Source organism: Rhinatrema bivittatum, chromosome 1 (assembly GCF_901001135.1).
Source record: "Rhinatrema bivittatum chromosome 1, aRhiBiv1.1, whole genome shotgun sequence".
Taxonomy (NCBI): domain Eukaryota; kingdom Metazoa; phylum Chordata; class Amphibia; order Gymnophiona; family Rhinatrematidae; genus Rhinatrema; species Rhinatrema bivittatum.
This window is the reverse complement of record NC_042615.1, coordinates 500,977,655-500,990,358: the sequence shown is the minus strand read 5'-3', so window position 1 is coordinate 500,990,358 and position 12,704 is coordinate 500,977,655. Positions and strand designations below refer to the sequence as shown.

The following is a 12,704-nucleotide window of genomic DNA, read 5'->3' as shown; positions in this document are numbered from 1 at the left end:
TCTATCATTTCTCTATGCTTACCAATAGGATACATCACCACCAGTTTTACACTACGCAGTACCTCTTTGAAACACTCCAAAAACCGCGTCCACAGTGTATATCCGAAAACAACACACCGCAACAGTCTTTCTTGGAGATGGAAGAAGGACTTAGGCATTTATTACGCTCTATTTATGAATCTTTTGAATCTTCAGCAAGAACATCTGCTTCAGCTATTGCAGCCAGGCGTATGGCTTGGCTTAGAGCCAGCGCAATTCGGACGGATGTCCATGAGAAGTTGGCAGACATTCCATGTATGGGCGACAATCTTTTTGGAGATAAATTTGGAGATATCGTATCACATTTGAAAGAACAAAGTGCAGCGGTACAATCTCTCACCACTCCTGCAGATTCTCAGAAATCGCAACATCGATTCTATCCTTACCGTCGTCGTTATTACTCGAGATCATACAACAGGCCTTATACGCAGTACAGGCCTCAACAGTATGTCCCTCCGAGAAATGCAGTTCAGCAGGGCACTAGGGGTCATGCCAGGCAGCAAAGAACAACAAAACAAGTGCCAACCCCTCAGCAGAAGCCTGCTTCCTCTTTTTGAAACTGATGCAGCCACCACCACTACCTGCTTTCATAGGAGGACGCCTTCAATTTTTTCTCCAAAATTGGGATTCCATCACTTCAGATCAGTGGGTATTAAACATTATCAGAAACGGTTATTCTCTAAATTTTCAATCCACTCCATCTCTTCCTCCGAAGAGGATGATACGATACCACTCCACATCCCTCACAGTAGAATTGAACAACCTGCAGATTCAATCTATCCATCCAAATTATTCCCCTTCATCAACAACACCAAGGATTTTATTCCCAATATTTCCTCATTCCGAAGAAATCGGGCGGCCTACGACCCATTCTAGATCTCCGATTACTCAACAAACATATACAGAGAGAGAAATTCAAAATGACTTCTCTCAAAAATATCCTACCACTGATTCAACACAACGATTGGCTATGTTCCGTCGACCTGAAGGATGCATATTCCCATATACCAATTCACCCGTCTTCTTGGCGTTATCTATGTTTCCAAGTTCAGAATACACATTACCAGTACAAGGTTCTCCCGTTTGGCCTATCTTCAGCCCCAAGCGTCTTCACCAAATGTCTAGCAGTGGTGGTGGCTCACCTAAGAAAACTTTCAATCCAAATATTCCCTTATCTGGACGACTGGTTAATAGTAGCATCAGACCAGTCTACATTGCAAGAACACACGATACGCACGATCTAATGTCTTCAGACGTTGGGATTTATAATCAATTTCGAGAAGTCTCACCTACAACCGACTCAAATACTTCGGTTCACAGGCGCTCTCATAAATACGGTGGAACAGAGAGCGTACCTTCCCCAAGACAGGATGCAAATCATACAATCACTGGCACACAGCCTACTTCACAGAAGCCGGGCATCAGCATGCCAGGTTCTTCAACTTCTAGGTCATATGGCAGCAGCAATCTATGTGGTTCCCCACACCAGACTACAATGGGGTTTAAAAATCCAGTGGTCTCAATACATACAACCACTCACCACCAAGATTCAAATTACAAATGCAATGAAAGAGGACATTCGATGGTGGCTCCTGTCGAAGAACCTTTCCTCGGGAACTCCATTCCGTTTACCACCTCACCAATTAACTCTGACCACAGATGCCTCCAACAAAGGTTGGGGAGCACATCTGAACAACCTGAAAACTCAAGGTTTGTGGACCCCTCAGGAATCCACATATCAGATTAATCTCCTGGAGCTAAGAGCCATCTGGATGGCACTTCAAACATTCTCAGATCAGATACAGGGGATCAAGCCTCATGGTATATACAGACAACAGGTAGCCATGTTTTACATAAACAAGGAAGGAGGGTCCGATTCCTGGACTCTCTGCCAGGAAGCAACACGAATTCTACATTGGGCAGTCAAAGCCCAGGTATCAATTCAAGCAACCTATCTTCCAGGTCTGGACAACGTAACAGCAGATCGTCTCAGTCAGATTTTTCATCCACACGAATGGACCTTGAATCCAGAGGTGGCACAAACCATCTTCAAACAGTGGGGGTTTCCCATAATAGACCTCTTTGCCACGGAAGCAAACAGAAAAGTCCAAACCTTTTGCTCAATTTACCCCAGCAATCAAAGAATGGCTCCAGATGCCTTTCTTATTCCATTGACACCAAGCTTGATGTATGCCTATCCACCCATTCCACGAATGATTCAGAAATGCATCCAGGACGTGTCGGACATGATTTTAATAGCCCCGGCATGGCCGAGACAGCCCTGGTACACGTATCTCTTGAAACTCTCCATTCATCCACCGATACCGCTACAAAACCTTCCACATCTTCTGACACAGGAAGGGGGCTCACTACTTCACCCCATGAATCAATCACTTCATCTCACAGCGTGGAGGTTGAGAGGCAAATATTAACTCCCTTAGGCTTAGCCTCTCAATTAGAGGATATTCTTATTGCGTCACAGAAACCTTCAACTAGATGTAACTACAAAGGGAAGTGGCAACGTTACTTAGACTGGTGTGCTCCAAAGAACATAAACCCTTTTTCATCCATGGCCACTCAATTATTGCAATATCCGCACACACTCTATGAAGCAGGATTAGCAACCACTTTGGTACGAGTTCACATTGGTGCTATAGCAGCTATTCATGAACCTTTTAATAACCTTCCAATGTCTAACCACCCGTTGATATCTAGATTCATGAAGGGAATGATCCGGCTTCAACCACCGGTGACTAAGCCTCCAATTCCATGGGACTTAAATGTAGTACTGGAACAATTAATGCTTCCACCTTTTGAACCATTCTTGGAAAAAAGAGGAGAGAATATCTGAGATTTTCGTTATAGTTGATGCAGCCAAAGTACCTTGAGGAGGAATGTGAATCTTTTGCATTGGGGTTCTTGTTGGAATAGCCGCAAGCAAAATATCTTTCGGTACTTGTCCCTTATGTTGACCTTGAGGAGGTATTACTGGCAAAGGGCGAATACGTTTTGTTAATGGTATTTGTAAGGAAGGAGAATGTCTCTTCTCTCTAGAAAGCGATGAGAGACTGGCCAAAGAACTACCACTAGGAGAAAGGCCCGATGATAGGGATTCTGATGCCGAGAAGCCTTGAATGTCTACATCTGAAGTTAAGGACTTTCTTGAAGAACTTCTTGATCGTATTATTTGTTTTGTGGAAGCAATATGTGATTTATGGCTATGTTTGCCCAATGCACTTCTTTCTGGTGACTGGAGGTGCATTGTTTTAGCACCATGCGCTGTAGGAGCATCCCGGATTATCCTATGCTCTGTGGGTGCGTCGTGCGATAGGCTTCATGCCGTATGTGCTCCGTGCTCCACAGTTGCTCCGTGCGCCATGCCTGCTCCGTGTGACATGTCGAGGATGTGTTGTTGCGGCAATGCACCGTAGGTGCGCCGTGCTTCGTTCGTTTTGAGGCATCGTGTGTCTTAGACGACGCAGACAGCGCAGGCTCCGATGAAATGGCCCCCAGTGTTTTACACCGCAGATTCTCTGCCGGATCCCCGGCTTTTGAACGAGGCCTTGAGGGTGTGTGAGACCCTGGCCTGTAGTGTTTTTCGGGCCTCTCAAGTCCCGCTGGTCCCAGCGAGGACACCCGCTTCAGATGGGCCTTACCCGGCGAAGAATGGACGGAGGATGGTGGGGACGAAGTACCCAAGCGAAGCCTCTCCATCTTCGAGGCCCGGTGTCGTTGGGCCCTCGGAGACATCCTGCCGCAGTCCCGGCACGACTTTTGATCGTGGTCCGGGCCTAAGCAAATGTAGCAATAATTATGTCCATCCATGATGGACATAATTTTGCCACATTGACAATATTTGAAACCAGACGGCTTCGGAGCCATCTGGGATGAGAATTCTGAGAAAAAACGCCAAAAATATTCGACTAAAAAATCTAGTCAGAGAAAAATCGCTAAGAGAAAAATAACCCACGTGTGAACGGCTCGCAGAAAAAAGTTCCATTAATTGAGATCTGCAAAGCGGCAACATGATCGTCCATTCATACCTTCACATCGCATTATTGCCTCCAACAACAGACGACCTCTGATGCAGCACTAGGCACAGCCGTCTTATCATCACTAAAAAGAACATGAGACTGTCTACCACTTCAAAGGTTGATGTCCTACCCTAAGAACAATAAACATACAAAGACACAACCAGGGAGCTTGGGACTCCCAAACAGCATGGCTAATTCAGCCCTGCTATCGACGGGAAAAGAGTGAAACCAAGGAGGAGAAAAAAATTCACGTCAGCGTGCAACACGGAAAAAACCGCAACTGACTGAAACCATTAATGACGACTGAGGGACGCCCGCGGGAACTCCCATGCATGAGCAAAGCAAAGCTCTGCTATTGGAGAAGATTCCGATCTGCACCGCCAGAGGACATCACACTCATTCAGCATGGCTCATTCACTCGCTTATCGACAGAAAATATTGCATACATAAAGACTGAAGTGTGTGAAAGGCTGACAGCCACAACCATAAACTATCATGCACAATCAAAATTATTTTAAAAAACACTTTTGATCAGGAACGGCTTCACAACAGCAACATAAAATTGCCTGATGAAAAATCTAAAAATTCTCAACTCTTAAGGGGCTGATGTAATAAAACCCACGGTGAAATCGGCACTAATTGTCTGGGCATTTTTTTTTAATTTTTTTTTTTTAGCATAAGCGACAAAAACAGGTGCTTCCATGGGATGTAATTAAAAAAAAAAAAAAAAAAAACAGGCATGCAAATGAGATGCACACAAAAAATCTGCGCAAAAATAAAATGCATGAAAACGAATGCGGTCAAGGCGCTATATAATAAACTTTACTGAAACTCGCAAGTGATTCAGAGGTCGAAAGCCTTTCCCTTTCATAAAACAGTGAAGACATTAGTGGTCCAGGACTAGAACTGAAGGTAGGTAGAGCAAAGTCTAACCCCTTCATGTTCCATCTCTGATTACATGGCAGCTGTACCGGTGGATGCCAGTAAATGCGGGAAATGCAGCAGAAATTTCTTTAGCTAACCAGCAAAATGTACCATAGAATCTGGAAAAATTGAAGGTAATCCATGATTATTACAGAACTGCATGCCCACAAAACCACACTAATGCTAGCAATGGAGTAAACCGGACTCCAGATATGCGCTTTAAGTTAACTCCTGCCCTGACCTAGGTGCTAAAATACACGCGTATAAAGTCCTGCACTAACCGATGCGCAGTTCCCTGCATAGCCCTTGAATAGTTAATTGCCTCTTTTGCGTGCACTCGTGCAAAACCAGCCATAGGTTTTTTGTTATTTATGAAGTTTTTCATTACAAAGAACCTCTTTGCATAGAAAACATGGGAATTACACATAAGAAATATATTACAATGAATGAACGTTCCTTTCTCAGTTACCTGTAAACCGACATGATGTGTCCTACGAATGCCGGTATATAAAAAGTGTTAAATAAATAAATAAATAAATAAATAAATAAATAAGAAATATATCAAATGAAATAGCAATAACAGTAATAGTTTCTTAACATTGTGGTAATCTTATTCCCATTTTAAATAAGCAGTAACATTTGGAGGGGGGAAAAATAAGTAAATCGCACAGGGAAAATTACAAAGTAATATTTCACCATTTCTTTTATGCCACCCTGAAACCATGTTGTACTTCTCAATATGCACGGATTTAACTGATATAAGTTTGTTCTCTGGAGCTCAAGAACGAACTAAATTGTTCTGGATTATAGAATACAAAAAAGTATTGCCAGAGTATTTTATAACACATTTTGCTGGATATCGCAGCATAAAATTTGCACCCCTAGCCACAGCCTCAGGGTTCAACTCAAGAAACTTTTTCCTACAAAGTTGAGTCTCTCTGGACAAATCAGGAAATATGTGGATTGTACCTCCAAGATAAGAAACATTCATATTTTTAAAGTAATTCCTCATGACAAGCCCCCTGTCGTATTCGGAAAAGAAAGTGACAAAAAGAACAGATCTTTCAACAACTTCAAACCCTGAACTTTCTAGGTAATCAGTCAAATTATTTAAATTCTCCACGTCCCCTATTGAGGAGATCTGAATCTGTGACCGTTGTTGCTTTTGTTGTAAAAATAAGATTTTCTTTACCGCTGGAATTTGTTCTTCTGGAATCTTCAAAATATCTTTCAAATATCTCTTAAAAGTTACCAGTGGTATCTCCCCCATTACCCCTGGGAAACTTAAGTCTTAAATTGAGTTGCCTCAAATAATTCTCTACCGTCTCTAGTCTTCGCAAAATAGATGTTTTCTCTCGTGCTTTTATAGAGTTAGTGTCATTTATCATCTTTAAATTTTCTTTTACCTCTTTCAGAGCTGTGTTGTGCTCTTCCTGTCTTTTTCCATGATCCGTTTCCAGGGCGTCCATTCTCTTGTTGGTCACCTCCACAATTTGAGATTGTTCGTTGTGCACCATCACAAGCTTTGCTATCAAGTCCCAGATGGACTCCAGCGTTATGATAGCCGTTTTTTTAATTTCCAGGGGCTTTAAAATTGGACCGCTGACCATCTCTGAGTTATTCACTCCGGCTGTTTCCCTGGGCTGCGCGGTTCCATTCGTCACTCCGCCCTCGTCCAAGGGCGCTGAGATCTCTCGAGGCCTCTCCCAGTCCACCGCAGCGTCGTTCAGCCCAGCTACCAAGGGCGTCCCAGGAGATTCTTTCCCCTGCAGCCCCATCTGTTCATTGATGCAGGGAGGAAAAGTATCCGGCTGTATCCGTGGCTCTGGAGGACTGAGTGTTACCTCCCCAGGCGGCATCTGGGCTCCCTCCCCCATTCCGTCAGCGGAGCTCAAAGTCCTCCTCTCCAACATGGGGGGCGCATATTGAGTTATTTGATGTCCAGAAGGGAGCTGGGGTTCAGCTGGGAAGACGTACAGTCTCCCTTTTCTCTTATAAGGCATATAGAAGGTAAATTTTACAAAATAGGTAACAGATATTTGGAACGTTCAAACAAGCATCCGGTCAGGGAGCCATCTTGAATTTCCCCCCAGCCACAGGTTTTTATGTGGGTTTATGTGTGTGTTTTTCCCACACTGACCACATTATTATATACATGCATAAGACTAGCGTAGGAAAAATGCACGCAAAAAAACATGCAAAATCCCACAGCAGCTTTAGCGCAGCTTATTACATCGGCCCCTAGATGTCTAATCAAGATACTGGGGCAACCACTTTCAGTTCTATGCTAGCATGTGTGTGGGTGCTACTGACGGGCATTTATTTCTCTTTATGAAAATGCCAATGTGGCTGCTAGAGTCTGACAACCCTGGAGGGTTTACCTCCTGTGTCATGTTACCATCATAATACTTTAATGGGTAGACAACCCACATTCTAAATATGACCTCATCACAAGCCTAGAAAAACAGGGACAGAGATTGTGAGTTCTGACAGGCTGCTGCAGAAAAGCTCACTGGCAAAGTGCTCTTTATGCTCTGGAGAAAGAGCAGGAAAAATGCAAAAAAACACAAAAAGTGTTCCAAAGAAAAAAATATTGTAACTTGCAATACAATTAAGAATAAACAAAATTTCTTGTCCAATATCCATCTGCTGGATTAAAAGCTGGAGATCAAAGCCCTCTTTGTCAAGGCATTAACTATTAAGAAAAAACTCTATCCAGCAGCCTCATCTTTTCTTCTCTAAAATATATAATTAAATACTGCAATGGGAATGCATGAGGTCAAAACATCATCTTCTTTGGGGTGGTAAGAAAAGGCAGCACCTGTTACCAAGTACAATACATGTTTCCTGATATACTTGTCAGTACACTCTAACTTAATACTTTGCTTCAACTCTCCTCAGCTCACACAGGGTGTCAACATTACACCAGACGACGAAAAGAACAGCATCAGCCAAAGCAATGTCACCATCATTGGCCGCATTAGTCCCACAAGCACATCACACAAATGTCAAAGGAGAATACAAGCACAATGTGCTCCAAAATTTCAGCCACTTAAATCCTATATAAATAGGTATTTTTTCACCACCAGCAGGTCAAAATCTAGTTTTTAATGATAATCCACAGTACCACCTTTTATCTTTCTAAAAGTGATCACATGCATTATTTTTCTATAAAAACACTTAGCAAAACAAACATCTTTTTCTTATCGCAATCCCTGTGTTTCAATCTACCTTCATCCTGCATATGATATAAAAACCCTTAACTTTGTTTTATTAAAGATAAGTGCGACTACTCTTAAAATGATTTAAAAAAAAAAAAATGTTTTATGAAGTTCCATTAACACTACACAACCTAGTAATTAAAACAAAAACAAAGGAAAGGCAAAAATCTATCAAAACACAAGGACCACATGTTATGCATTTTTCCCCAAAGATATAAAATAGTAAAAATTCTTTAGTACTTCATGTCCTAATATAGAGGTTGTCCATCCTACCAGTAAAGATATCAAGACCTAGAAAATATATTGTTAGACCTATATAAAATATCACTTATAACTTGTTTGTTAACATTTATTTTTAAGAATCTAGAAAAATCTGAAATTCTCTGAAATAGCATTTTTGTCCTCAAGGTCAAAAATTGAAAATACTGCACATTTTGGCCATTTTCCAGAAACTGCACCCATCAAATGTTTTAATTTTTATTTATTTAATTTAGCCTTTTTATATACCGTCGTTCCAACAGAAAATCACAATGGTTTACAAAATCAGCATTCATATTCTTGGTCAACATTCACATTCTGGGTCAACATATTTTAGGTCAACACAATAGTAAATACGTATTCTATTTTAACTGTAAATTTTAATTTTAACTGTTAATTTTGTATTTTATGAAAAATTATTCCTAAAAATGAAATGTATAATTAGTAACTTACACACAAGACACAGACATGCATAAAGCTGAGAACTTTGCATTCTATAAACACAAAAGGTCAACTAATTATACTAATAGTGCAAAGGCATACAAAACTATATGTCTGTTATGCCTCTACTGTACGTAAACTGTCAAACTGTTGAAAATATACCCTATTAAAAAAACAAAAATTGCACAAATACAACGTGTGATACTACCCAACAACTGATTTATCCTGAAATATTATTTATCTGAAATATTTTCAGTTGTAGTACACTAAACTCCTCATGTTAGGATACTGTTCTGTAAATATTTTACAAGCTATAATCAGCATATTTACACTTGCATGTGTACACAGACCATATTGTGCACAAAATACTTCCACCCACAACACTGTGGGGACCAGGTTTTGTTTTTTAATAAAAGAAACTAGATCCATCTCCTCATCAGTATTTAGTTGTGTTTTAAAATAAAATAAAAATATGTATTTAAAGATCACATAGAAGTCCTCTACTTAGTTAAGCAATTTAAGGAAAGCTTATCCGACTTTTATATAAGAACACAGGAGGTAAATGTAACATATTATCCTAGCAATTTTAAAAAGCGATTTACGTGCATGAAGTGCACTTACACCTGAATATCCATATGGACAATTCAATGGCTTATACTGTAGCACTCTGCAAAAACCCACTTAAACAGGTAAAGTGCATTTACACACGTAAAACCAACTTTAAGCATGTAAATGCTTTCTAAAATCAGGCCCATGGGATAATTTTCAAAAATATTTACACTTATACTGTAGCAGTTTTCAAAAGCCATTTACTCACATATGGGTAAATCCTATGAACAATTCAATGGCATAAGGTATAGCAATTTTTAAAAGCCCACTAACATGGGTAAGGAGCATTTCTACATGTAAAACCCAATTTTAAGTATATAAATGCTTTTTACAATCAGGCCCATATGAAACTGTGGCATAGAAATATGTAATTATGATAAACAGTACCACCTTTTATCTTGTTAAAAGCAATCAGCAAAAGTTTTTAATAAGATTTAAAGATTGTGAAGAAATAATTAGTATTATGTCCATGCACTTCCACCTTTTAACATATGTAGGAGCCAGATCAATTAAAGTGGATGAGGTCAAGGAAAAATAGCAATTAAGGATTCAAAGCATGGGGACATGAAATAATCATTCATGGGCACAAAGCAGAAGGAGGTCATGAAACAGTCACTCATAGGTACAAACATAAAGACATGAAAACAGTCATTTATGGTCACATGACAAACGAGCATGGGGAGGAGGGATATAAAGTAGTTATTTGCAGTTGCAAGAGACACAAACTGGGAATTAGCCACTGGACACACAAGAGGGGGACGTAAAAACTGTCACTCTGAGCAAGAGAGAAACTGGGACAAGTAGTAGTCATTCTGGCATGAGTCAAGAGATGAAATAATCACCGAGGTAAGTTAAGCACAAGATGAAGACGTGAAAGTGTCATTAAAGAGCATATGTGACAAAACAATCCACAGTGGACATGCAAGGCAGGGATATAAAATGGTAATTCGGGCATGAGACAATGGCTGAAATGGTCAAGCATAAGACACATGATAGAATTGTCACCTGCAGATGTGTAAGATGGGGACATGAGCAACACAAGATGTGAAATGGTTACATCTGAAACAAGTGACAAAACTGTTGCTTGGATAAGACTTAAGGTTTGAAACTATCACACATGAGAGACAGGTGATGGAAAACAGTTATCTGCAGACATGTAAGATGAGGAAGTGAAGCAATCACTAGCTGGCCTTAAACGACATGTGGGGTGAAACAGTCATTATGAATGACAACAGTGACATAATGGTCACTTTGACATGAAGTGACATCCGGTGATTCCTGGTGTTAAATGGTCGCATTCAAGCGTGACATAAACCAGTCACTGGTGGACATATGAATGAAATGGACACAGGTGGGCACCGGACAAGGGAATGGGTGTGAAAGTCACTCGTGGAATCATGGCAGGGAGTGAGGTAAAGGTGAGGAAAACATGGAAAAGTCACTCAGGTGTAAGCGACAAGGTGTGTCACGGACATGACACGAGTTTTGAAACGATCACACAATACACGAGTGATGTAAAACAGTCACTGGCAGATGTGTAGGATAAGGATGAGAAATAAGTCACTCACTTGCCTTGAGCGACAGGAGGTTTAAAACGATAACGGTCACTTGCTGCGTGAGAGACAGGTGTAACATGGTCACGATCGAGGGTGTCAGACATGGTGGACATGGGAGTGAGTGAAGCTGGTACAGGTTGGCACAAGTGGCGGAAACATGAGCCTGAAACAATCATTGGTGGGATCAAGACGGTGAGGAAAGCGGGGGAGGGGGGACGGGGACGGGAAACGGTCACTGCGCGCGCGCGCAGCCCGGCTCGCGGGGCGGGGGCTGGGCCAACTGTACTTACAATCCGCGCAGGCCACGGTGTCTAATGCACAGCCCGCTAGCCTATCTAATCCCCCCCTACTTCTCAACCGCCCCACCGATCACTACACCTCCTGGAAGGAAGGGAGGACATTAGAAACATCTCAGACCTTCTTCTTCCTCAACACTATAACGCCCCCTCTACCCGCATCACAAAGCTGCAGTCCCTCGGCTATTGCAACAGCACCGCCCCATGCAGTCGTTGAGCAGTTGCACAAGCACAATCTCCACCCACTCCTCTAAATACACACTCAAACTCACTTACAGTCTCTCTTCTCCGTTCGGCGCGGCCGCCATTTTCAAAACAGCTACCACAGAACTGAGCGAAAGGAGGAGAGAAGAGGAGGGGAGGACGACGTCACGCGCAGACAAACAGCGCGCGCGCTGCCGAAAAGACCGGGGCGGGGGCTGTGCGCCAGCCGCACAACGTCACGCGCAACAAACAGCGCGCGCGCACAGCCGGAAGGACCGGGAGAGGGGAGGAGCTCTGGCCACAAAACGTCACGCGCAAGCAAATAGTGAGTGCGCGTGGAACCGCAGCACCCGAGGCGGGGAAACGGGCTAACGGCCCTGTGCTAACTGATGCGCAAGCCCCCGCCAAAAAAAAAAAAAAGCTTTAGGGGCAACAGGGCGGAGGCCGTATGACGTCAAGCGCGAGCTTTATTTTTATTTTTTTATTTTATTTTTTCGGAGTGGGAGCGGGCGGGGCCTATGGCGCATCTAACACTTGTGATTGGATTGGCGGATGTGTCGTTTCAAAAGCTGTTTGATGGAAGCCTGCTTCTTTTACCAAGAGGGCTCGATAAGTGGAGCGTCTCGTGCCGTTAGGCAGAGGAGGAGGTGTAGGGGTGGGGGATATTTGATTGGATGACGCGGTCGTGCGGTTTATTTATTTAATTTTTCTTTAGAAAGACTGCGGCAAGCTTCCATGTGATAGGATAAGGAGGCAGCAGCTAATTTAATGCGTGCATTACGTCACACACCCCCTCCCCTAGAATTGTGTTCACTTATCAGGGTGGCTTATTGTGTAGGAGAACTCATTTTTATAGGGTTGGGGTTTTTTTGCTTAATTTTGAATTATTTGTTGTAGGGAATGAGAAATATATTTTACTTGTTTGTTTAGCTCACGCCTTTTCGTTGTTTGCTCAAGGTGAGGCGATAAGCGTAGGAGTAACAAATGTTTCGGGGTTTTTTTGTTTTTTTTTAAGTTATGTTTTTCGCTTCTCCCCTCCTGGAGACCAAAGTAGATTACAGCAAAATAATAAACGCACTCTATTAGAAAAAAAGCAAATATTTTAAATAAACTTTAAAATAG

The 12,704-nt window shown here is 42.0% G+C and overlaps 1 protein-coding gene across 1 annotated transcript in view; it reads right to left on the bottom strand.

Moving 5' to 3' along the window:
• Window positions 1–11,943, bottom strand: part of MECP2 (methyl-CpG binding protein 2) — a 200,954-nt gene extending 189,011 nt beyond the window's left edge. The window contains exon 1 of the mRNA XM_029609832.1: window positions 11,655–11,943. Within this exon, the coding sequence (XP_029465692.1) occupies window positions 11,655–11,686 (32 nt within the window). The 5' untranslated portion in view covers window positions 11,687–11,943. The remainder of the gene's footprint in view (window positions 1–11,654) is intronic.
• Between the last annotated feature and the right edge of the window lie 761 nt (window positions 11,944–12,704).